The sequence below is a fragment of the Megalobrama amblycephala genome, linkage group LG23, assembly GCF_018812025.1.
Source record: "Megalobrama amblycephala isolate DHTTF-2021 linkage group LG23, ASM1881202v1, whole genome shotgun sequence".
Lineage (NCBI taxonomy): Eukaryota > Metazoa > Chordata > Actinopteri > Cypriniformes > Xenocyprididae > Megalobrama > Megalobrama amblycephala.
Genome location: NC_063066.1, coordinates 5,761,283 through 5,788,729, shown reverse-complemented (window position 1 = coordinate 5,788,729; position 27,447 = coordinate 5,761,283). Strand labels below are relative to the sequence as shown.

The following is a 27,447-nucleotide window of genomic DNA, read 5'->3' as shown; positions in this document are numbered from 1 at the left end:
ATACTCCATTTATCACACACATCTTTTGATCATCTCAAGTGCATCTGCAGGCTAACAGAGGAAGAAGAGTGGTAGGTTGTCAAATGGGCGGATGGATATGCTCTAATGTGCTTCGCCTCCAGTCTGTTTGACGCCAGGACGGGTGAGAGACGAGGGAAAGAGAGGCAGGAAAGAAGGAAAAAAAAACTCCTTCATGTCGGTGTCTGTAAAACAGAGCAAAGGTCGACAGACGCTACACCATTTCATGAAAGGTATGCAAACTATTGTTAATACATCTAGCCGATAACGACGGTTCAGCGGTCACTTATCAACTTTATTCCAGTAGGGATGGTGGCTTTCCGCAGGGGGTGTTGAGAAGTGATTGAAAAAGTTTCCTTGCTGGTTTTTTTCCCCTTTTTTTTGTGAGAATGAGGTGAGGAAAACACGTGAACGAAGTAACTTATATTTACATTTTATAAAAATAATATTTTAAATATTTACAACATACAGTGATTTTGAAGTTGTAACGGTTATTTGTGTTTAATTAAACCGCAAATGTAAATCGCTAACTGGCTATGTAGCAACTCGGCTAACAGTAAGTTTTTACACAATAGTGAAAAACAAACGTTAAAAAAATATATAGTTGTGATTTTAGAAAGTTTTTAAAACGGATAATGTTATCAAAAATAAAAGCGGTTTGAATTTAAATTTAATGTCCATGTTTTGAACTCAATCCCACAAAGTTGCGGCTAAATGTAGCTTAGCTTCACTCGTTTATTGAGCCAGTAAATACTGTTTAATACTTAACCGCATATTTTTACATACAAAACCTTACGAGGATCAAATAAACAACAGTGTATTTAATAATAATTGGTGTGTAGTAGAAGAAAGTGTCTGTTCGCATTCTTGTAAGGAGAGATGTGCGTGTCGTGGCGTGTCTTACTGGCTGTGTCTCAAAACCTAGTGTGCTGCCCACTCAGACAGCATCTTAGGGCTTTATAGTCTCAAAAAAAATAGGCTCAAACTTTCTAAATGTGCCTGTGATGCGCCAAAATGCTGTCTAGATGTGCAGCTACCTCGGTTTTGAGGTACACTCATCGAGTCTTTATTATTTTAACCCCTTGAAAACACATTCACAGGTCTTTGTTTATCGTTTAGCGACCAAGTCGACCATCTGAGGGGTGAAGTTTACGTTTTACCATCTCTTTGATCGTTACCATCGAGCATTTGAGCTGGTGTGATGAGCTTTTGTCATTCATCCATGTGTGCAGTCTTTGGGAATATCCATGGTGTCCTTCTCAAAGTTCATCATTGAAGCAGTTGTGAGGATGAGGATTGTTTGTTTTGGGGTTTAAATGTTGTCTGTGTAGTCTGGGACCTGTTTATTTGGTGGACTTTTGCTGAACCTTGTAGATAAAGTGCATGCACAAAGGCAGATGCTGCACTTGAAATGACATTTTTCAAAGTATCAGTGTCGTAGAAATGCATTTAAAAGCCATCAGCTTGTTTTTGACCTTGACAGAGGGGAGGTTTAGATGCGGTCAGCTTGTAACATGTTAACAGAGATGGAGTGCATTCAGAGAGCAGCATCACCATGGCTTTCCTGGCTTTCATGCATTGCATGAGAAGATTCTGATTGTAAGTATTATTGCTCAGTTTTTTTGCATGGTGTTGCATAAATAACATATAGGTCTTTTCAGCAATACCACATGCATTCCAACTCGACTTACTTTGATGTCCAGCACATACACTTGTCATTTCTTTTAGGCAGGATAGAAATTAAACCGCCTTGGTTGGTAAGTATCATAAACAAGATTAAAAATATACATAATAAATAGCCAGTGAATGAAATTAAATCTTACGAACAATGGGTCTCATTCTCTAATAATTGTGTGGATATTTATACGCACTGGAGAACTTCTCACAGAAAAATTCCACCTAATTCACAACACGTGCGTACGCACATGGATTTGTTCTTGCGATAATGATTTTGGAGTATTCTAAATGAGCGACCGCGTGCACGAGGTTAGAAATTAGCATAAAACACGCCCAAACCATGTCCATTTTCGGGCTTTCCGCACCCCTTTTCCTTTCGTCACTCTCACCTGAGAGCACGTGCAGCAAGATCCTCGAGCAATGCCAAGTGTGCAATCCTCCAAACAAGTTTAAATGCAATAAACACTTTTAATACAGACCCAGATTTCAGACCTCTGATCATCCAGTATGTATATACAACATTTGAAAATATTAAATATGTATATACAACATTTTATCTCAACACACGAGTGTGATTTTACATGTGGTTTAAGTTGTTCCTGCATTTTTTCGTAAATTTGTAACAAAAGTTATTGATTAAAGGGTTAGTTCGCCCAAAAATGAAAATAATGTCATGTCGTTCCACACCCGTAAGACCTTTATTCATCTTTGGAACGCAAATTAAGATATTTTTGATGAAATCCGATGACTCCGTGAGGCCTGCATAGCCAGAAATGACATTTCCTCTCTCAAGATCCATAAAGGTACTAAAAACATATTTAAATCAGTTCATGTGAGTACAGTGGTTCAATATTAAGATTATAAAGCGACGAGAATATTTTTGGTGCACCAAAAAAACCCCAAAATAACGACTTATATAGTGACGGCCGATTTCAAAACACTGCTTCATGAAGATTCGGAGCATTCGGAGCACCAAAGTCACGTGATTTCAGCAGTTTGACCGTTTTACACGTGAGCCGAATCATGATTCGATACACTGATTCATAACGCTCCGAAGCTTCCTGAAGCAGTGTTTTGAAATCGGCCATCACACAAGTCGTTATTTTGTTTTTTTTGGCGCACCAAAAATATTTTCGTCGCTTTATATTATTAATATTGAACCACTTTACTCACATGAACTGATTTAAATATGTTTTTATTACCTTTATGGATCTTGAGAGAGGAAATGTCATTGCTAGCTATGCAGGCCTCACTGAGCCTTCGGATTTCATCAAAAATATCTTAATTTGCGTTCCGAAGATGAATGAAGGTCTAACGGGTGGGGAACGGCATGAGGGTAAGTAATAAATGACATTATTTTCATTTTTGGGTGAACTAACCCTTTAATCGTGTTTTGTTCATAAAAATGTTGGTACGCAGATTTCGCGCACAAATCCGTACATACGGTTAGTGAATGAGACCTGTTGAGTATGCCACATGATCAAGCATTTAAGTATTTGGTTAATATGATTGGGAAAAACTGTTGTTTAATAGTTTAATAGTGGATCTATGATTGTAATAAAAAAAAAGGTTGATATACAAACATTGTAGCTAGTAGTGTCGTCAAAAGTACCGACCGTGATACCAAGTTGGTACTGAAGTCTTTGAGCGCTGTTGAGCAGATTCTTAAACACCTCTGATTGGTCATTGTGTTCACTCGCTCATCAGATGAAACGCAGACATGCATCTTTTTTTTTTTTTTTTTTTTTGAATGTTAAAAGATCTTTTTTTTTCATATTAACATTTTTTTTGATAAGTGGAGCTGTGTATCGTTGTAATATTTGATTGAAAAATATGGCAGCAAGTCGTATTTTGCTTCTGCATTGGTTGAAGTCTGCTCTTAGCAGCTAGTTTTTAGCTCAGAATTTGTTTCCATCGAGCCCCTGAATATCTGCCAACGTGTAACATCTGTCACATAGATGTTCATGTGAGCGCGCACATCTGTTGTCGATCTTGAGCTGTGACCTGATCCTGAATAATATCGATCAAAATGGATGTAATGCATTGAAGATGTATATCTTTTTCTCTGCGTTCTTTGTAGTATTTGAGACAGTGAGAACAATAGCGTGGTTATTGTTTATGTGCAGCATAAAGAGGGTCTATCCCTATTTGTGTCGATGATGTAAGGCTCCAGGGATGGACAGACTGGATGGTGTCAAGCAATTAAACAGCCCCCCTCGTAACGACTGCATCTTTGGATGGGTGTGACCTTATTTACAAAAAGAGAAATGATCTTGTTCTGGATTTGTAAGAGCCTTACTTGTCTGATCATAGTCGAACTGATAAAATCGTAAGGCTGTGCTTCTGTCTTGCATCTGTCGTGCTCTTAAATGTCACTGAAATGTTAGATGGCTCTTTCAATCTGGCTATTATACCTAATTGTATACGTAATTTGATTTTAAGGATAATGCATGGGTTGAAGCCCACTAGAGGCATTGCGACTGCACGACAGTCCTTGTAATAAATCAATTGATCCAGTAGAGAATAAAAGCACCTCTTCCTTGGTCTGGAGCTCTATTAGTGTCTCCAGTGACTCCATTATGATTTAGAAGGCTGATTTCATGTGTAATTTTGCAAATGGCACTGCCCTTGAATGTATATCATAATTATAAAGCAGCATTAAGATGCACATCTTCTGATAATCATGTTGCGGTTGTGGTCAGCATTATTCTTTCTCATTATTTGGGATGAAGCAGATGACTGTCAATTTTCATTTTATGGCCTTAATAGACTCACGCCAAACATTTCTTCTTTGCTTTTTAAAGCAAAATGGCTTCCTCGCCATGAAATAAGAGCACAGAAAGAGTAAAAGCTTTAAGTGGGAGGCTTTTGTGACTGCTAGAAAAATCAATATTGGTAATGCTTTCTGTGCTTCTTATTTTGCAAGTGGAGCAGCTGAGTGTGAAGGCAGGATGGAGATAGGGAACAGGGAAGTGTGTGTTTGTGTATTGAGCTTCTATATTGCTGATCTGAGTCCTCTACTTCCTATTGTTAAAGCTTTGTTATCATCAGTCCCTCAGCAATAAAGAGAGGCAGAGTGTGCTGGTTACAAGCTGATTGCTTGTTTCTGCTGATAAGCAAGACGTTTTGGTGTGTGCCGCCGTCTCATTGAACATAATCACAAACAGATTTCAGGAATTCAGTCTTTAGATTTATTTTTACCATTCACAAAGTTTGCCATTCATCAGAGCAGTTTAATAATACAATTAAGCTCTGTTGGCACAATTTGGCAGCATATGTGGCGTAATGTTCATTACCTCAAAAGAAATACTTGTCTCTCCGTTTTTTAAAACATACTACATGTACAGTACATGGGCAGCTCCATGGTTAAATGTTGACGTACATGCCGTTTTGAAGGTATAGCGTCAAATTATACATGCTTGCGTCAGTCTAGTATGAAAATAGCTTGTTGGTTTCAGAGCTGTGTAGCTATGAAAGATTATGTGCAATGATCCAAGAGGAATGTTTACATCCCAAAAATCCCAAAACAGGAATTACATCAGTGACAAATGGGGTATGGATTTGACACCTGTTCCCAGTGAAATGCAGGTACTTTTTCCTCATTGAGTAGGTTTTTTTGCTCATGTCATGTGACAGGTGACTTAACCAGTCAACATTTGATACATACTGTTTCTTGTATGCAAACACTGCAAATGTTATAGCTCATATAACACACACTTTAAAGAAGAATTAATACATACATTTTAGAGCTGCACGATTAATCATATCGCAATCGCAATCGCGATGTCAAGCTTGTGCGATTATATGACGCAAAATGCTGCGATTTTATGAAATAAAATAATAATAAGTTAGTAAATAAATAAATAAATAAATAAATACATGTGTGGACACAACAACCCATTACCTGAGAGCTGTTTGCCCATTTTATACACCGCTAATAAAAAGAAGACCAGTCAGTTTCAGTTTAGGCAGTGGCATGTGTGGCGCGCACGGTCATGTCATGACTTTTCCGGTGTGCAGCGCAGAGAACGGGTAAAGATGGATGCGGAGCAAACGGTCACTGAACTGGTGGCAAGAAAAAACGCTACCTCTGTTATATGGCGATATTTTGGCTTTAAGATTATAAACCCAGATTAGTAGTGGTTGAAGAGGAAAGAGGATTTAATTCGGTATCGCACGCAGCGCTGTTATCGGTGCGCACATGACGCACATACATACAAGGCTCATGCGCACAGAGAGAGAGAGAGGCGCGTTATAGCTCGCGAACTCCAAATTGATTTCTCTTTCGCGTCCTCAGTGCACTTGGATGGTCACATACACGCATTATGTCAGTCAAAATACCCCTTCTCAGCAAGTATTCATGTAAACACATTCAGTTATGTCTTAATTGAACGAGGTGAGAATTCGGATGTATATCTGTCCGATGTGTGCGTGCATGTCTTACTCTTAAAGTGACAGCAACCTATAAATACCTGCTGTTGTCTGTCATGTAAATCAAACAACAAAACACAGCTTTAACAAAGATTAATCTATATTGAATTTATACAATGAACAGTGTCATTTTACATTTAATTATTACATTTCTGTGCATGAAAATTAATACTACAATTAGACCTTATACTTTATTTGTAACTTTATGTAGTATTTATCTATGCTTGTTGTAATTGGTGTACAGTATTTGTTCTTTTTACAGTCTGTTCACTTGCCTTTAATAATGTATTATTTAGGCTAGCAGTTTATGCTATGGTATCAGAATAGTTTAAGTGGGCTAAGTAATAAATGCAAAGTTAAGTTACCCCCATCCAATTTTTTTTTTTTTTTGTGCTGATCCAAAGTATGATCCGATCTGTGACGTCATAACCGTGATGTGATCCGAACCGTGAGTTTTGTGATCCGTTGAACCGCTACAGATTAGTAAAGAAATAAATATCTTAAATGGGATTATAACAAGTTTGCAGTAATGCAAAGATGTTATTTAATTTCATAAAAATATTTTAATTTGAAAACGTTGTGCATTTGTTTGCTGTTGTTGCTAGTTTGAGTTGAGAAATACACATTTCAGCATTATCAGTAATCTGTGTGTGTATTTTCATTGAGAACCAAGCAAGATGACTCATGATACTATTTGTTTATTATATCGCTATCGCAAATCGCAATCGCAATCGCAATATTGACCTCAATAATCGCAATATGACATTTTCCCCAAATCGTGCAGCCCTAATACATTTGAATGTTTTTTTTTTTTTATTATTATTTTAAACCCTTGAAGTACATATCCCCCATATACTTGCTAGTAACTACCTTACTATTACTGCAGTTTTTGAATGACTAATAAATTTTTCTTCTGTTCAGTTTATCCAGCAGAAGCTGGCGACAGAGCTAAAATTTGGGGTCCTTTTTTTTTTGTTTTTAAATAAATTGATAAATTTTTCCAGCAAGGACGCATTAAATTGATCAAAACAGACAGTGATGACTTTTATAATATTACAAAAGACTGCCATTTCTAGGGCCCTATGAAACCCATTTTATTTTTTCCCAAATTCCGTTTTATTTTTTCCCAAATTCCGTTTTTTCCGTTTTAATTTTTCTGGATTCCGTTTTTTTACGTTTTATTTTTTGACTCCATTTTAATGGTTAAATTAAATTTTAGTAATCAAAAAGCATGTCTAATTAATTGAAATAATGAATCTTGTCCAATTTACCAACAATTTAATAAAAGTTTAACAAAAAAAATTACATTTGTTTAGGGCCCTATGATAAACGTTTTATTCTTTCCCTCAAATTTTATTTTTACCAAATGTTTTCTGGATTCCATTTTAATGGTTTAATTCCGTTTTAATAATCAAAAAGCATGTCTAATTAATTGAATTCTTAAAAAAACAATATTTATTAATTAAAAAATATATTTTTATGGATTTTTTTTTTTTTTTTCAGAAGTTCTGTTGTGTATTTAAATTTTTCTGGCAATCAAATGAACGCATACAATTTAATTTATCTTTTAATCATGAAATTAAACTTTTTTTGTCAAACAATGTGCTGCACAACAGAGTTTTACTGTTAAAATTAAAACATGGAAGAAACACTGAGATTATTGTTTAAAAATATATTTTAATTTATTGTTAAATTAATTTATCTAAATTCTACTGTACAACAGTAATATGTTTCTGTCAAGTTAAATCGAACTTTTATTTTGACAGTTTGCCTCGAGCTTTGAGTTTCTCTGTGTTTATGATGGTAGTTTTCTCAAACGAAGCAGTTAAATGCTGTTGAAGTGACTTTCAGAGCAGCTCTGGAGATGAATTTGTGCGTTCATATAGTGAGGCGACAGAGGACGTTTTCGTCACGAGCGCTGCATGTGCTTTAGCGTGCGTGCGCCCCCGCGCGAGTGTGTGTGAGGCGTTGTGAGGCGTTGTGAGGCGTTGTGAGGCGTTGTGAGGCGTTGTGAGGCGTTGTGAGGCGTTGTGAGGCGGTGTGAGGCGGTGTGAGGCGGTGTGAGGCGGTGTGAGGCGGTGTGAGGCGGTGTGAGGCGGTGTGAGGTAAATGAAACTGCGCTTCCGCATCATTCATTTCAGAGGCACACAGGCATGCAGGATTCATGTTTAAATAGTCTTTTTGCGGTTTAATATTCACAGACAATAGTCTATATCGCGATTTAATTTAAGTGTACTGACCTGCTTTTAATTCATTCATCAAAAATTTGACAAATTCCGTGACATTCCGCGTTATATAGTAAATTCCGTTTTTATGAATGGATTCCGCAATTCCATGATCGCAGAAATTATAGGGCCCTACATTTCAAATAAATGCTTTTCTATTCAAAGAATCACGAAAAACGTTTCCATTGTGGTTCATGGATTCTCGTCCATCACCTCCCGTATTTTGCTGGTTAAAGGGATAATTCACCCAAAAATTTGTTATCCCATGATTTACTCACCCTCAAGCCATCCTATTTGTATATGCCTATCTTCTTTTAGACAAACATAATCGGAGTTATATTAAAAAATATCCTTGCTCCTCCAAGCTTTATAATGGTAGTGAAGCAAAGCGAAGGGTTTTGTAAGAAAAATATCCATATTTAAAACCTTATAAACTAAAATAACTAGCTTCAGGCAGATGGCCTACACAATTCAACTTACACCAAAAAAGTAACCCGACGTGATGTAGAAGTAGCGTAAGCTTAGACGCGTCTCGTGGTTCAAACTCAAGCTCCTCTTCTCTTATATTGAAGTCCTCTGAAATTTCACTTAAAAAATTCTCATTTTAGACTTCTAATTCGTGACTGGTGTTTTGTTTTGCTCTGTCCTCTGCGCTTTGGCGTTTGTCAATGCATCATGCGTCTGGTCAGAGGTTACTTTTCCGCCGTAACTCAACTTTGCCAGAGGCTAGTTATTATAGTTTATAAAGATTTAAATATGAATATTTTTCTTACAAAAATGCATCACTTTGCTTCAGAAGGTCTTTATTAACCCCCTGGAGCCGTGTGGATTACTTTTATGATGGATGGATGCATTTTTTTGGACTTCAAAATCATGAGTGCCATTCACTTCCATTATAAAGCTTGGAAGAGGCAGGATATTTTATAATGCACTATGAAAAAAGATAGTCATATACACCTAAGATGGCTTTAGAGCGAGTAAATCATGGAATAATTTTCATTTTTAGGTGAACTATCTCTTTAATCATCACAAGCAAATTGCAATTGAGGATTTTTTTAAAAATAGAGTACTCAAATCTAATCACCCTAATTGAACCCCTAACATTACTTTTTACATTTATCTGTTGAACTGCAAAATTAGATTTGTACTCCTGGTGGAAGACAATGACATGTCAATTAAAGCTTGTGCTATTAATGTCAGGGATTGTTTGATTGCTCCTGCTTCCGTTGTATATATATTGCCTGTACACAAACAGGGCTTGAACAATATAGGGTCAGCTCTGTTGTACTGACAGCGATGGTGAAGTGGGAAGAGATGACCCACTTCATTTACTGTTTGGAGATGTTCGACTTTTGATCGCCCATCTTAACTGCACCTTTCATGGTGTGGTTTTAACAGGACAAACACCCTAGTGGTCTGGAAGTGGGGAGCGATTTGAATAGTAACATCTTGTCCCGGAGAGCCAATGGGCTGATGTTTGGCAGCTGAAGAGGTCAAGGGGAAGGGATGTGGCTACAGGAAGTGCCTCTCAGAGGTCTTATATCCTCTCTGTCCTGGTTACATTTGCAACTTTTTCAACAGCTGTGCTGTGCTCCAGCTCGCTCTCACCATGGGAGCTCCCTGGGTGGGGCAGCGGGAGGCTGTTGCTTACAGATTCAACACAATGAGTCTGTTGTAGTTCACCATAACACATGGGAGATGGGTACATCCTAACGGTTATCTGCAAGACCCCAGATGTGTGCGTACGTGTGTTGTTTTTAAAACTGAATAGGTGGTAGCTTTTTTTTTTTTTTTTGTGCACATCCTTTGGACACTGTGTTTTTATTTATTTTTTTAAGATGCAGGCACTAATGTAGTGGTTTTAAATGTGTGGTCACTTGTTCCAGAACTCATACGTAGTCTAATTGTATTGTCCAAATATTAGATACAATCTGAACCAGTTTGTGTGAAGAGCTGAATAGCTGGAGGGTAATTTTTCGTCATCCATAAAAGGCTATGTACTGCTATGAGCTGAATGTTTTAGTATTCCCAGTCTGAATTTATATGACGTTTCCAGTCATTTGTGGTTTACTGGATAACAAAAAAAGAATGAATTTACCTTCATTTTTCTGGTCTACAAACTAGTGTTGTCAAAAATAACAATATTTCGATATGTATCGAAACTGAAATATCTGAAACGGTTCCAATACTCCTTTTCTGCAATATTGCTACACCAAAGCTAGCCATGCATTCTCTCTTCTCTGCGAGGGCGAATTGACACACACCCTCCTCTCATTCACTCGTCTCATTCGCTCCGGTTGAATAGTGCTTATATTGCACATAATTGTAGTCATTCCCGCAGGTTTTGCGCTCACACCAAAAGCATGCACACCACTGATCTATATGAGTGCACTCTCATAAAGCCCCCTCTCAAACAGCTCACAAGTACAAAATTGACTTCTTTTTTGTGGCTTATTGCCCTTAAACAGTCAAATACATACAAAATTCAAGTATTGTGACAACATACTAGAAACTACACTTTTTAAAATGAGGCTATCTCATATATCCAGGTTTTCCTAGATACAGATTTTGATGATGGGGTGCATTCAAATAAGAAATATCTTATTATTTTCAGTTGGTTTAGTTTATTTTAAAGCTTATTGTAAATAATTTAAGTTTGCTGTAGTCACCATTTGCTTTCCCTCCCATGTTGTTTTTAACCTTTTTAGCCGCCTCCTAATTTTAAATTAGATAATATAAGGTTACGAAAGCTATATGCATAATTATTAGATTTTAGTATTTTCTTGTCGTTGTTGAAACACTTTTTATTAGATTATAGAATTTAGAGTACAGAAGATCAAATCAAGTCTCTCTTGTCAGATATTTGTCATCATTATAAATCGACTACAAATTTCATTTCCAAGCTAATTTCAGTTTCTCTTTTTGTTGCAGGCGCCCCTTCTCGAAGTGTCAACCTCTGGCCACAACCAATATCTGGCATGGATTAGTCTCTAATATCTAATAGGTGTCTCATCAGTGTTTTCAGCCTTAATTCCTCAGTTGCCCTTTACACTAATTTTCTGAGTGGTTGTGACCCAGTTCCACCCCCTGCTTCACTGCAGGCCTTCCTGAGCCCTGAGCACCAGCAGCTGCGTCCTGCTTTAACTTCCTGTCCTTGGTCTTGCAAGGCTAAGCTTGTCCACTCCCCACCCCCCCACATACACAAACACGCACATAATCATCTTCCTGGCACACTGCTGGTCGAGAGTGCTTCAGATCCCACTTCCTGGTGCAGCCCAGCACTATGACCTCCATGTCCAGTCTGTTCTCCTTCACCAGCCCGGCGGTGAAGCGGTTGCTGGGCTGGAAGCAGGGTGACGAGGAGGAAAAATGGGCAGAAAAGGCTGTGGACGCCCTGGTGAAGAAACTGAAGAAGAAAAAGGGCGCCATGGAGGACTTGGAGAAGGCCCTCAGCAGTCCCGGGCAGCCCAGCAAATGTGTGACCATCCCCCGGTCGCTGGATGGGCGGCTACAGGTGTCCCACAGGAAAGGCCTCCCTCATGTCATCTACTGCCGCGTGTGGCGCTGGCCTGATCTGCAGTCCCATCACGAGCTCAAACCTCTCGAGGTGTGCGAGTATCCATTCGGTTCCAAACAGAAAGAAGTGTGTATCAACCCATATCACTACAAAAGAGTTGAAAGTCCAGGTAAGTCTTGTCATATTAAGAATATTATTGACAATTTTATGGAAGAGTGATACAAGTAGGGCCCTACAATTTCCGCGATCACGGAATCGCGGAATCCATTCATAAAAATGGAATTTACTATGTAACGCGGAATGTCACGGAATTTGTCAAATTTTCGATTAATGAATTAAAAGCAGGTCAGTACACTTAAATTAAATCGTGATACAGACTAGTGTCTGTGAATATTAAACCGCAAAAAGACTATTTAAACATGAATCCTGCATGCCTGTGTGCCTCTGAAATGAATGATGCGGAGGCGTAGTTTCATTTACCTCACACCGCCTCACACACACTCGCGCAGGGGTGCACGCACGCTGAAGCACGTGAGACTCTCGCTGTGTTTTCGTCCTCCGTCGCCTCACTATATGAACGCACGAATTCATCTCCAGAGCTGCTCTGAAAGTCACTTCATCAGCATTTAACCGCTTCGTTTGAGAAAACTACCATCATAAACACAGAGAAACTCAAAGCTCAAGGCAAACTGTCAAAATAAAAGTTCGATTTAACTTAGAAACATATTACTGTTGTACAGTAGAATTTAGATAAATTAATTTAACAATAAAATATTTAAATATATTTTTAAACAATAATCTCAGTGTTTCTTCCATGTTTTAATTTTAACAGTAAAGCTCTGTTGTGCAGCACATTGTTTGACAAAAAAAGTTAAATTTCATGATTAAAAGATAAATTAAATGGTATGCGTTCATTTGATTGCCAGAAAAATTTAAATACACAACAGAACTTCTGAAAAAAAAAATCATAAAAATATATTTTTTAATTAATAATTATTGTTTTTAAGAATTCAATTAATTAGACATGCTTTTTGATCATTAAAATGGAATTAAACCATTAAAATGGAATCCAGAAAACAGAATTTTGTAAAAAATAAAATTTGAGGGGAAAGAATAAAACGTTTATCATAGGGCCCTAAAAAAAATGTAATTGTTTTGTTAAACTTTTATTAAATTGTTGGTAAATTGGACAAGATTCGTTATTTCAATTAATTAGACATGCTTTTTGATTACTAAAATTTTATTTAACCATTAAAATGGAGTCAATAAATAAATAAATCAGGAAAAAAACGGAATCCAGAAAAATTAAAACGGAAAAAACGGAATTTGGGAAAAAATAAAATGGATTTCATAGGGCCCTATACAAGTAGACTACAGTTCAAAAGTTTGTGGTCAGTAAAATTTTTAAAAGTGTTTTTGAAAGAAGTCTCATATTCTCACCAAGGCTGCATTTATTTGGTTAAAATATGGACAAAGCAGGAATTTTGTAAAATATTATAACAATTTAAAACTTATTTTAAATTCTAATATATTATTCCTGTGATGCAAAGCTGAATTTTTAGCATTATTTCTCCAGCCATTAGCTTCACATAATCCTTTAGAAAGCTTAAATTGCTGAATGTGGAAACACTTTTACATTTATCAGTCAAAAGTCAAAGAACAGCATTTATTTGAAAAGGAAACCTTTGTCATCTTTTTTTTTTTTTTTTTTAGCAATCGAATGCATCTGCATCCCCCCTTCCAAAAAAAAAAAAAAAACCTGATGTAAATATACACAGATACACACGGGAGCATTTGAAAGCTGGCGTCTATTAGCGGATCCCAATATATCTATGCTCGGTGCAAGAGCGTCAAAGATGTCTATTTAAAACATGTTTCAGAAGCGTTGATCCTTGTAGCCAATCACAGTCATATCTGTTGAGCATGTGAACACAATGACCAATCAGAGGTGTTTAAGTTAATCAGAATCCGCTCAACAGCACTCAAAATGCTAGGTGGGAATGCTGGTATCTTCATGTTTTTAAAGTTTCAGTACCGACTTGGTACCAAAGTACCGGTACTTTTGACAATCCTAGACCAATCACACATCATTAAATCCTTATCAGCTGATTTAATCTGTCTTCTGAGACGCTACCATTGACAGCAAGCAAGCTAAAAACAGACAAAATAACAGAGATTGGTAAACATATGTGTCTCCTGTGAGAATATGTGGCCTGTTATTTTCTCTGCATATCCAGTGGTATAGACCGTGTTGACTATCAGATATCCTTTGCCTCCAGAGGCCCTCTGATCTCTGTAACCTCTATTGCCCTCTGCTTAGATTGAGATGTGCACAGTATTGAGCTTTTCAAGGGCAGATATCACATGTCACTCAGGAGAGAAAACACATTTCTGTTGAAGCTGGAAAACTGATCTGTTGTGCCTTAGCTATTACCTTGGAGCCCGAGCCAGCCAATCGGCACACAGATGTCAAGGATGCTGGATTCTTTTTTTTCGCCATAAATATTTAAAATAGAATGTCAGAATGATCTGTTCGGATGTTTAAAATGTTATCTTTTCTCAGTGCTTCCTCCGGTTTTGGTGCCACGACACAGCGAGTTCAACCCTCAGCACAGTCTTCTGGTGCAGTTCCGCAACCTGAGTCACAATGAGCCTCACATGCCTCTCAACGCCACCTTCCCAGAGTCTTTCCAGCAACACAGTGGAGGGAGCTCCTTCCCCATCTCTCCAAACTCGCCCTACCCTCCGTCTCCTGCCAGCAGTGGCACCTACCCCAACTCTCCTGCAAGCTCTGGGCCATCCAGCCCCTTCCAGCTCCCAGGTACACACAACACCAGTCAAGATATTACTAGCCCTTTCGGGATATGTTTGCCAGTGGAAAACTGATGTTTTTTATTTTCTTTGCTGAATGGATGAGACACTGAATGATAAACCTGTGATATGACAGTGAGTTGTGCAGTGTCGATTGCTGTCAGTAAACAATGGAAATGCCAGCTAAGCAGCACACCAAAGCCCAGGGACTTCAGTCCTGCTGGTGGGTGCCCACCACTTGGCACTGGCCCGCACTTCCTCTATTCTGCATCAGAGTGATTTGCTGATGCCTGCATCCGTAAGCTGGGTGCACTCAGGCAGAAGGACAACAATGTTTTATAGCGCTGTGGGTTAGAACTAAAGCTGGTTTTATTCATAGAAATGACTCGATTCATTGCAGCATCTGATCTGCCTCAGTGATTAAACAATGGAAGTACTCTTTGAATATGGCATGTACGTCGTGAGTATAACTGTTATACAATACACTGCGTTCCAAATTATTATGCAAGTGACATATCAGTAAGATTTCAGTACAATAAACATTCAGATTTTAGTTTTTCTAAGAAAATGTTTGTTTGTTTATTTATCCATGTCTTTTTAGATAACTGGTATCAATCTCAGACAAAATAATTTGCCAGGTCTATGGAAACCCTACTTAGAGGTTGTTCCACATTATTAAGCAAGTCACAGTTCTCATGCAACATGGAGAGGAAGAAAGATCTTTCTGAAGATGAAAAGCATGAAATGGTGCAATGTTGTGCAAAAGGCATGAAAACAACTAATGTTGTGTGAAACTGAATGGAGATTATCGAATTATCATAAGATTTGTGAGTGATTTAGAGCACAGCAGAACTCGGTCAGATAAAGGCTTATTAATTAAAGTTCCTATAAAAAAAAATTAATTGTATTAAAAGGGTAGCTATAAAAAAGCCAGTGTTGAGCAGCAAACAGGTATTTGAAGCTGCTGGTGTCTCTGGAGTCTCAAGAAGCTCTCCATGCAGGCTGGCAGTTGTGCGTAAAGATGCATTTCAGCCACTCCAAACCAAACCTCACAACGAGAAACATTTACAGCGGGTGTAGAAATACATTTTCAAACAGTTTTATTGCTGTGGTGTTTTTTTGGCGCATGGGATAATGCATAGTGCATTGTATTTCAGAAGGCACTATCCTCCTTTTTATATCATAGCTGAAAATGGCCAGTTATGAACTCCAAATATCTTGAAAAAGTCATTTTAATACCCTCAGAGACCCTAAAGGGACCTTCCATCTCACTTCCCAGTATTCCAGCCCAAATCATCACCTACCAGCTCCTTGCTGACGTCACAGTCTTGTTGGAATGTGGTGGCCATTCACCAACCATCCAGAAATCCATCCGTTTAGACCATCTATTGTAGTACAGCATTAGTCAGTGAATAAAATTATTTAAAAATGAGTCTTCATGTATTTCTAAACCCACTGTAAACATTTCTCTTTGTGAGCTTTGGTTTAGAGTGGCTAAAATGTATCTTTATGCACAACTGCCAGCCTGCATGGAGAGTTTTGTTGAGACTCCAGAGACACCAGAAGCTTCAAATACCTGTTTGCTGCTCAATACTGGCTTTTTTTATAGCTGCCCTTTTAATACATTTAATTTTTTTGACAGGAACTTTCCTTAATAAGCCTTTATCTGACCGAGTTCTGCTGTGCTCTAAATCACTCAGAAATCTTATGATAATTTGATAATCTCCATTCAGTTTCACACAATATTAGTTGTTTTCATGCCTTTTGCACAACATTGCACCATTTCATGCTTTTCATCTTCAGAAAGATCTTTCTTCCTCTCCATGTTGCATGAGAACTGTGACTTGCTTAATAATGTGGAACAACCTCTAAGTAGGGTTTCCATAGACCTGGCAAATTATTTTGTCTGAGATTGATACCAGTTATCTAAAAAGACATGGATAAATAAACAAACAAACATTTTCTTAGAAAAACTAAAAACTGAATGTTTATTGTACTGAAATCTTACTGATATGCCACTTGCATAATAATTTGGAACGTAGTTTATAAGCTCCTTTTTGTGTCAACAGCAGTCTTTAGTGGGCTAATCACTAGTTTGGTTCCAGCAGCATCAACATTTCAACATTATTGTGCAAAAGTTTGGCATCAGTAAGATTTTTTTGTTTGTTTCTTTGTTTTTTGAAATAAGTTAATACTTTCATTCAGCAAGGATGATTAGTTCACTTCAGAATTAAAATTTCCTGATAATTTACTCACCCCCATGTTATCCAGGATGTTTATGTCTTTCTTTCTTCAGTCTAAAAGAAATAAAGGTTTTTGATGAAAACATTTCAGGATTTTTCTCCATATGATGGACTTCAACAGCTACCAACGGGTTGAAGGTCCAAATGTCAGTTTCAGTGCAGCTTCAAAGGGCTCTACATGATCTAAGACGAGGAATAAGGGTCTTATCTAGTGAAACGATCACTAATTTTCTAAAAAAATAAAATAAATGTATATACTTTTTAACCACAAATGCTCGTCTTGCACTAGCTCTTACATTATGTAATCATGTTGAAAGGTCATGTGTGACGTAGGTGGAACTTTTGTGGTTAAAAAGTATATAATTTCATTTTTCAGAAAATGAACGATCGTTTTGCTAGATAAGACTCTTATTCCTCATCTGGGATCATGTAGAGCTCTTTGAAGCTGCACTGAAACTGACATTTAGACCTTCAACCCGTTGGTAGCTGTTGAAGTCCACTTGCCTGGAAAATCCAGCCTCACCACTGTACCAGCGGATGAGTCTGGTCGGCCGGTGAATCAATTCGATTTCTAAGGCGGAGCAAATCCGAGCAAACAGGAAGCGGAGTAAACCAATCAGAGAAGGGCGGATATGACGTTAGCAAAGCGACAAGAGAGTCAACAGCAAAAAGTAAATAAACGGCCCCGGGCAAGCACAATAGTTTTTTGGCAAGCACAGAGAGTAGTTTAACATGGCTAGCGCTAGAGAAAGCGGCGTTAATGACTTGTGTCGTTGTTGCAGTAAGAATTTGAGAATACATGGTGTTATTGCCAATTGTGTGTGTGTGTGTGTGCGTGTGACATCGTATCAGGCCATCAAGCTGTTCAATAAACTGTTTAAAACATACAGTCACCCGATCAGTGCTGAGATTCTAGATGGCATAAACAAAGATGTAATGAATCTTGACAAACTGAGGACGGATTCGAAACTGTCTCTTGTCTCTCTCTCTCTCATCTGCTCGTGCTGGGATCAGCAGTGGCGCGGGCGACACAACGAGCCTCTTTACAGATGTCAAACAAACCAAAGTAGCTCTTTAATGCTTTTGTGCTCGCTTAAATGAGATTCGCCAAGTATTTTAAACACAATGAAGCGAGAATGGGCGAGCACAAGCTTCATTAGCCGCGAGCCGTCTCTGTTTCTCTCAAAACCTCATCCAATATTTAAATGTACACTTCTAATGCATTCTTGTGATCGAATCTTGTCGATTCGCTGGAGTGTTTTTATTTAAAAAGGCTAAAAAGAGGCAGTCAGCTCACGGTTGCTTTAAAAGGCTCGTCTCGGCTCGCCTCGTTTATGTGTGTGTGAGACGTTGTATCAGGCCATCAAGCTGTTCAATAAACTGTTAAAAACACAGTCACCCGATCAAGACTGAGATTCTCCATGTTTTCATTTAAAAAGGCTAAAAAGAAGCTGCTTTAAGAGACATGGTCTGCTCTGCTCGATATTGAAGGGACTTTCGCTGAACTAGAGTGACGCTGTTTGCGTCACTGAAATAAACGAATCTGATTGCACGGTACGGTTTGGAGTTGACTCGAATCGCGACGGAGGGCGGACTGACCAGACTGATATATCTTGTAGAAGATATCAGTCTGGCCTTGCCAGGCAAGAAATCCACTATATGGAGAAAAATACTGAAATGTTTTCCTCAAAAACCATAATTTCTTTTTGACTGAAAAAGGACAAACATCTTGGATGACATGGGGTTGAGTAAATTATCAGGAAGTTTTAATTCTGAAGTGAACTAATCCTTTTAAATTGATGAGTGACAGTAAAGACATTTGTTAAAAAAGATTTGGTAACACTTTGGTATGTGAAACTTTTCATTATTAACTACAACTTCTGCCTCAAATTCTGAAATTACTGCTTATTAATAGTAAGGTAGTTGTTAAGTTTAGGTATTGTATAGGATTAAGGCATGTAGAATATGGTTTTGCAGAATAATAAGGCATTAATATGTGCTAATAACAGCCAATATGCAAGCTAATAAGCAATTTAATAGCAATTTAAATGTAATAATATTTTAAATTATTAGCCTTGGTGAGCATAAAAGATTGATCTGATTTTTTTTTACAGCAAAAATTCAAAGGAAGTACAGCATAATGTTGTTTTTCTTGTTTATCTAAAAAAACAACTCTTCTGATATGGCTGATCCACCAGACACACAACATGACAGCGCTCTTTTCCTTTGGCTTCATTGAATTTGTCTGGAAAGTAAAATAACATTAACTTATCAGACTGTTTTAAAATTCTTCTTGCATTAGATAACGTCTTCCAAGGATTTCTTTAAAGCCAGAGGTGTTTTTTTATTATTAAAAACAGCTTTCTTTTTATTAGCTATAAACAGTTTCTGGAAGCGATTTTATTCAAATGCAGTTTGCTGACATTCAGTATTCACACTTTCCCAGATGATACGGTCATCAAAAAGGTCCTCTTTTAAATGGCTGTTGGTTTCTGTGATGGTTTCCACATCTAGAATATCTGTATGATTTGAACAGTGGTGGGTGTTTGATGTAAGGGATTTGCGAAATCTGACACTAAAAGGCTTCCATAAGATGCGAAGCAGCTTCCTGTAAAGAATAATCAGAATTGAGGCTCCAGGGGATTGCAGTGGAAGCCCATTTGTTTGCAGCAGTCTTCATCTTCTGACCACTCTCTCTCTCTCTCTGTTGTCTCTTTACCAGCTGATACCCCTCCTCCAGCCTACATGCCTCCAGATGAACAGATGGGACAGGACGGGTCTCAGTCCATGGAGACTGGCAGCAGCATGGTTCCTCAGAACATGCCCAGAGGGGGTAAGAAACTATTGACATCCTAATCAAAAGTGGTCCAGGTGTGATATCAGGGAACATATAAAGAACAAGTCTGAGTATCATCATGTGTTCATTTCAGAAGTATTTATCATAGCTTGTTTTGTAGAGGAAATATTGCCCTATATTGCCAAAGGTCTTGCAGAAGCAGGCTTTTGACTAAAGTAGGGTTGTCAAAAATTTTAGTTAAGCGGGTTCTTAAACACCTGGTTGGCCATTGTGTTCAACAGATATGTCTGTGATTGGCTACAATGATCAACACTTCAAAAACATGTTGTAAACAGACATCTTCGACGCTCTTCACCGAGCGCTCACACAGATACACACGGGAGCATTTGAAAGCAGGCATCTTTCAGTGGATTTTTTAGGGATTCGCTGATAGACACCTGCTGATAGTCCAAACAATTAAATTCAATTGCAGATTTGTAGATGAACATTTAAAGTGTACATAAAGGAGTTTTTATAGTAACTTTTTAATGACTTTATCTCTAATCTGAATCGTTTCTGAAATATAAACATTTAAAGTGGCCTTATTATGCTATTTTGAATGTGTTTTTTATTTTTTATTATTAATAGGTTACATGCGTCCAAGGTAAAAAAAAAAAAACTTTAATTTTCTCATAATATACATTGCAGCATCACCTCTTTTCTCACAGTGTCTGAAACGGTTCAATAAAGGATTCATTCTCTCTAAACCCCTCCTTTCTGAGAGCCTGCTCTGCTCTGATTGGTCAGAATGCCCAGTCTATTGTGATTGGTCTAGCGTTTACAGCACGTGTCGGAAACAAAACACCCATTACCAAATCTGAATTTCAGCTCCAGTCTCCTCAGCACTTGATACACGATGATACGAACAGTAACAATGCCGTCAGATATCGTATCAGTTCTAGCTTGAGTCCTCATCCATGCAATGTGGATTTGCTTTAGCAGCTCTTTAAACTGTGTCTTCTTGACATGTTTACAACAGGAACCAAACTCTACCTGGCCTGCATCCTAATGTGCATACTATCCACCCTATCCGCCCTAAATAGTATTGAATATTACTAATGCCACATACTATTTAGGAAGGATAGTATGCACATTGAGACGCAGGCCTGGTCTCAGCTACAACTACAGTGCTTTAGGGCGGGTCAAAGTGTACACTGTTCTTGGGCAGCCAGTGAAGACCATAGGCTAGCATTATTACAAACCTATGTAGGTTCATGCAGGAAGTAAGACTGGAATAACTGACGACTCATTACAGCAGTTCAGAATCAATTCTTTCTTTTAAGAGACAATAACTTCATTTATCGTGATCTTTGAAACTCTGCAGACCTTTTACATTCACAAACAAGTATGTAACTCGCTACATGAAAGGTAATATCCGAAAAGCAAAATAGCGGTACTTTAAATGATGGCTGTCATAACTTGTTTTCGTAACACATTCATTCAAACATGCATTAAGACATCACTAACAGGTTGAGTAGAAATGTTATGATTACGTAATATACTTTAAAGGTACACTTTTAACTTTTGGCACACTGGCAGTTAATAAACAGAACTTCATGCATCTTGTGGAAGAACATTGTAGCCGGAGCTACTTCTCTCTGTTTATATGTAGGTTTGAAAGACGGGTTCATGATGTACTCGCTAATTATATAAATTTTGTACATTTTGAACAAAAAAAGATACACGGTGTACCTTTTTAAGAATTTATATTGGTTCATCAAAATGAGAAATGATTTAAACCCAGCCCTAGAAATGACTTGTAAAATGACCGACAACAGTTCACTCTTTGTACATAACATCTGGGGGCGTTTAGCAAATCAAATGACTACTTTTTTCTCAGAAGCACTCATTGTAGCAACCTGGTACTTTGGAAACACAACTTTGTTTTGTGGCAGACCAAAATAAAACCAGTGCAGGGCAATTGTGTAAAGCCAGACAGTGCGATTGTAGATTGTCACAAAATTGAGAAAGCTCCTTGCAGGTTACACAAAAATGGCAAGTCACACTAACAACTTCTGTAGATAAAAACAATGTCATCATGACTTCGGCAACCTGAATTTCTAACACAGTTTACTTGTTGTAATCATTAAATCCCTTTGGCACGGTATTCCCCTCTAATCTCTCCAGTATGTTTATCTAGCTGATGTGGTGAAGTATCGGAGTGAGTTGAAACAATAGATGGCTTAAGCTCAAGGTCTTGTTTTATTTTCCTCTTTCAGATGTGCAGCCAGTGGAGTATGAGGAGCCCAGTCACTGGTGCTCTATTGTGTACTATGAGCTGAATAATCGTGTGGGAGAGGCTTACCATGCTTCCTCCACCAGCGTGCTGGTTGATGGATTCACTGACCCATCCAACAACAAGAACCGCTTCTGCCTGGGCCTGCTCTCTAACGTCAATCGCAACTCCACTATTGAAAACACCCGCCGCCACATTGGCAAAGGTATGCATGCAGTTATTGTGCACAAAGATCTTGTGCACTGCAACTCAGTCCTGGAAACCCAGTAGGGGTTATGAAACCCAGTGTGGGAGGTGACTTTCACCTTCAGCAAAGTGGTGTTATCATTAACTAAAATATTAAAAACATTTCTGTTGATTTGAAATAAAGCTGAAATAAAATGAAATATTATTTGAAAAACTTTTTAAATTGTTGCCTTGTCAACTAACAGAAATAAAATGAAGTAAAATATACTTAAATGGTTAGTTCACCCAAAAATGAAATTTCTGTCATTACTTACCCTCATCGTTCCACACCCGTAAGACATTCGTTCATCTTCAGAACACAAATTAAGATCTTTTTGATGAAATCTGAGAGCTTTCTGATCCCCCATAGACAGCGATGCAATTACCACTTTCAAGGCCCAGAAAGGTAGTAAAGACATCGTTAAAACAGTCCATGTGACTACAGTGGTTCAACCTTAATGTTATGAAGCGACTAGAATAGGTTTTGTGCGCAAAAACAAAACAAAAATAATGAATCTGGATCGATCCTGATATTTTCTCTCTTGAAATAATTCTGAGCTTAGTTTTAACAGCAGATGGCGCTCTAGGCTAGTTTTTAACCGCACACTCTCAAACGCTCACGAAGAAGACTGCTGGACAGTGCTCGTGAGTTCGGCTGAGTCATGTAAGTGGTTAAATTTACTTGCACCTCGGCTCAGAACGCTTTTATGATGTGAGATTTGTAATTTACTTCAACTTTTTTTGAACTTTATGAATGATTATTTTAGGTTTAAATGGTGTGTGTAAAGGAACTGGAAGCAGGCAGTGTACGAGTGTTTTTAAAGCATGCAAAGTAGTGCCATCTGCTGTTTAAAAACTAAGCTCAGAATCGATTCCAGAGAGAATCGCGTTACATCGGAAAATATCAGAATTGCTCCGGATTCTTTGTATCATGAATCGAGATTTGATGTATTGTCCCAGCCCTAATGATTACCTAGAATGACAGCCTTAACTATAAAGATAACTACAGCAATAACTACATTAGCGCAAAGACTATAGATATAGAAAGACTGTTCACTCCTATTAGTTATGAATGGGAGAATCTTCAACGCGCAATATGGCGAAATACTTCCCGCCTTCTAAGTAAAGGAGCCAATCGCTGACTGATAAAGTCATCGCGTCACTGCAGGTGCCGTTAGTGGCTCTGGTTCTTAGGACTGCACATGCGCATTGTTTCGTCTAGCCTGAAAAATAAGCTTTTTTTAATGTGATTTGAGCATAAGAAACAACATTTATGAGACAATTCATGTCAGATTTTGTTGCTGACTTGAAATATGTCATTTAATTGTGAGTTCGCCAAGCAGTTTTTGAGATTTCAAGATTTCTCCATTCAAATAGATAGGACTGCGTTGCAAAAATGGCCACAGAGTGAACAGACTTTCCTTGAAAGGGACTTTGATTGGCGTCAACACCAACACATGAGACTGCAGTTATGTTGTCTGCTGCTTTAAATGCTTAAGCTAAAAAAAAAAAAGTTCTGTTTCCTGTGTTATCTTTATATCTTTCCCTCTTCTATAGAATTAGAGTGATCATAGTTATCATGCTGAATGGCCCTTTAAAAGTGTTCAGATGATTCATTGTGGGTGACCTGGTCGAATAACAAAGAACACAATTATGTGTTAATATTACAATAACAATTCCTCATCTCCACACCTAACAAGTTAAATGAATGTTCTCAAAGCGAATGTGTTCGATTACAATGGTGAATCATTGTTGGACTGTATTATGATTCTCTATGGGGTTATATCACAGTAAAACCTACAGGATCTTGAAGAAATGTGCAGCTGTTTATTGAACCAAAATTTGTTTCGAGTTTTACTCTATAATAGAATATTTCAGAAGTACTACATCTCTCCTGTATTTGACCCCTCAGGTGTCCACCTGTATTATGTTGGAGGAGAGGTGTATGCAGAGTGTCTGAGCGACACCAGCATTTTCGTTCAGAGTCGAAACTGCAACTACCATCATGGCTTCCACCCCACAACTGTCTGCAAAATCCCCAGTGGCTGCAGCCTCAAGATCTTCAACAACCAAGAATTTGCTCAGCTGCTTGCTCAGTCTGTGAACCATGGTTTTGAGGCTGTCTATGAGCTCACCAAGATGTGCACCATCCGCATGAGCTTTGTAAAGGTACGAGCATTACCACAGATGATTGGTATTCAGATGGTCATTCACCTTTGATAGTAGTGGCTCCATCCTTGTTTATCTTTTTAGTAGGGCTGTGAAGCGATTAACATTTTTAATCTAATTAATTACACGATGTGGCGATTAATTAATCACACCAATTTTTGCTGAGAAATTTTGCTTTTAATTATTACTATGGAAATATGAAATTATTTATTTAATTAAAAATTATACTCTAAATCAGTGGTTTGATCAAGGAGACATGGTGTGTGCCTCAATCAGCTCCCTAGTTCAGTAGTCAGGGCACTGATCAGGGAGTCGGCCACATTCATTTACATGATATACTGATTCACGACCTATGGATAAGATTGAGACGCATGGATGGAAAACATGCAGGCTGAATCTGAAATCACCCCCTATACCTCATTCACTATTCTCTACATTAGTTCACTAATACAGTTCACTTGAAGGAGTGACTGAAAACGAGTGAGTGAATTTGGACACTTGAGTGCACCGCTTTTGCATAGTTTATGCTTGCTGTTTAATAATCATTTGAAACTTAGCAAACTGGCAGCTCCAGTAGTAAGATGAAAGGATTTATCTTGAATTCTGTCATGGAAATTATGTATAAACCTTAGATAAACAATTTAATAATCAATTAAAAATGAATTTATACCTGTATTATATTACACTGTAAGCATGGACGAACTGTTTGTAAAATGAATGAATGGATGATTCGGCTGCGGACTCCGCCATCTGGCGAGACGCGGGAATTCATTCGGTGCGTGACTCTCACAATATCCTATGGCCATTGAGCGTACATCAGTTGTACACTCGTTATTGCGGTGCATAGTGGGATTGAATGAATGCACTCAAAAATGTCCACTAAGATTGAGCAAAACAGACAATATTGTGTCTAAAATAACAATATTAAAGGGTTAGTTCACCCAAAAAGGAAAATTCTGCCATTAATTACTCACCCTCATGTCGTTCCACACCCGTAAGACCTTTGTTTATCTTGATACAATCCGATGGCTCAGTGAGGTCTCTAATGCCAGCAAGATAATTAACACTTTCAATGCCCAGAAAGCTACTAAAGACATATTTAAAACAGTTCATGTGACTACAGTGGTTCAACCTTAATGTTATGAAGCAACAAGAATACTTTTTGTGCAGCAAAAAAACAAAATAACGACTTTATTCAACAATATCTAGTGATGGCCGATTTCAAAACTGCTTTGAATCTTTTGTTTCGAATCAGTACAGACTGCTGAAATCACTTGACTTGATTTGCGCTCCGAACCACTGATTCAAAACAAAAGATTCTAAGCAGTTTTGAAATCGGCCATGACTAGATATTGTTGGATAAAGTCATTTTGTTTTGTTTTTGGCGCACAAAAAGTATTCTCGTTGCTTAATAACATTAAGGTTGAACCACTGTAATCACATGAACTGTTTTAAATACGTCTTTAGTAGCTTTCTGGGCATTAAAAAAGGAAATGATCTTGCTGGCAATGCAGGCCTCACTGAGCCATTGTATTTCATCAAAAATATCTTAATTTGTGTTCCAAAGATGAACGAAGGTCTTACGGGTGTGGAACGACATGAGGGTGAGTAATTAATGACAACTTTTTAATTTATGGGTGAACTGACCCTTTAACTTATTTATTGAACTGTTGTATAAAATCGGTATCACGTTTGCACTCGTTGCAATCGTATTATATATGAATGAATGAATGAATGAATGAATATTTTAAGTGTCATGCACTCATGGTGCCCAGCCCGCATGGGCTTATGTGACACTATCCAATCATTAGGAAAGATGTCCATCAAAAAACAAACAAACAGTACAATAAGTCACAACATCCTGACATAATCATAACTAAATCACCTCATCTCAGGATACAAAGTCTTTTGTCTTAATGTCCATGCCTTCTCAACAAAAAATTTCATTTTCAAATAACCAACACATAATTTCATATATAAATATAAATATGAGACAACTCAAACAGGGGTATATTTTTGCCCCATCTCTTTAATTTTAGGGACATTCTAACTACATTCTATAGGCTCCATCACACAGTGAGTATGTTGCCCTGCATCATATTCATCATCAATCAACTGTATGAAAATCAGATGACCTATAGGTCTGGGGAGGGGCAAGTGCATTATATGCGTTAATAATTTGAACGCATTATTTTTCACCGTAATTATTTAATGTAAATAACACATTAAATGGACAGCCCTACTTTTTCGACTTTGATATCTAACTTGTTTTTAATATTATTATTTTTAGGGCTGGGGAGCCGAGTATCACAGACAAGATGTGACGAGCACCCCTTGCTGGATAGAAGTGCATCTCCACGGCCCCCTCCAGTGGCTGGATAAAGTCCTTACACAAATGGGTTCTCCTCTGAACCCCATCTCTTCTGTCTCATAATGATGGGCCCCTCTGGGCTGGGAGGATCTTTTTTTTTTTTTTTTTTGACCTTTTTTTGACCTTTTTGTTTTTTGTTTTCTTTTTGTTTGTTTTTTTTTTTTTCTTCAGTTTTGAAAGAAAAGGAGGTCTTAAGGGCTGAACTGTTTACACTACCTGCAGAAGGGTTACCGAATCCTGCAGCGGTCAGAACGAGAAGAATGAACTGGGGCTACAAGCACATCTGGCAGAGGAAAATTCTAGGCAGTGACACAAAATGGACTAACTACTGCTTTAGCAATTGCCTTCATGTTTGTCTGTCTGTTTGTTTGTTTTTTGCATACAATTGTTTTAAAATGATGCTTGTATGACTGATTTTCTCTAACTGTAGGTAATCTAGTAGATGAAATTGACATGCTTTCATGTATCTCTACTTCACTTTACACCAGTTGAAAATGGCAATTTCCTAGTTCTATGAGAATCTTTTTAATTGCTATGTCTAATCCCTGTTATTCGCAAGGCATTTTTCCCTCTATATGTTTACTGTTAGACTCAAAGCTCATTACAAATGTTTTCTTTTTATAGCATCTGTTGCCTTAAAGCAAATCAAAGTTACTGCTTTTAAATAAAGTTCTTTTATCTGACAAAA

General features: G+C 37.8%; 1 protein-coding gene across 2 annotated transcripts; it reads left to right on the top strand.

The window, feature by feature from the left end:
* The first annotated feature begins 68 nt into the window (after window positions 1–68).
* Window positions 69–27,447, top strand: smad5 (SMAD family member 5). 2 transcript variants are annotated; one of them, XM_048176143.1, is made up of 8 exons: window positions 69–251; window positions 326–412; window positions 11,283–12,037; window positions 14,432–14,689; window positions 19,645–19,755; window positions 21,978–22,199; window positions 24,132–24,388; window positions 26,679–27,447. In XM_048176143.1, exons 3-8 carry the CDS (start codon window positions 11,635–11,637, stop codon window positions 26,820–26,822), a joined length of 1,395 nt encoding a protein of 464 aa, XP_048032100.1. In that variant the 5' UTR covers window positions 69–251; window positions 326–412; window positions 11,283–11,634; the 3' UTR covers window positions 26,823–27,447. The 2 variants fall into 2 exon arrangements, with proteins under 2 accessions (XP_048032100.1, XP_048032099.1); XM_048176142.1 differs by lacking the exon at window positions 326–412.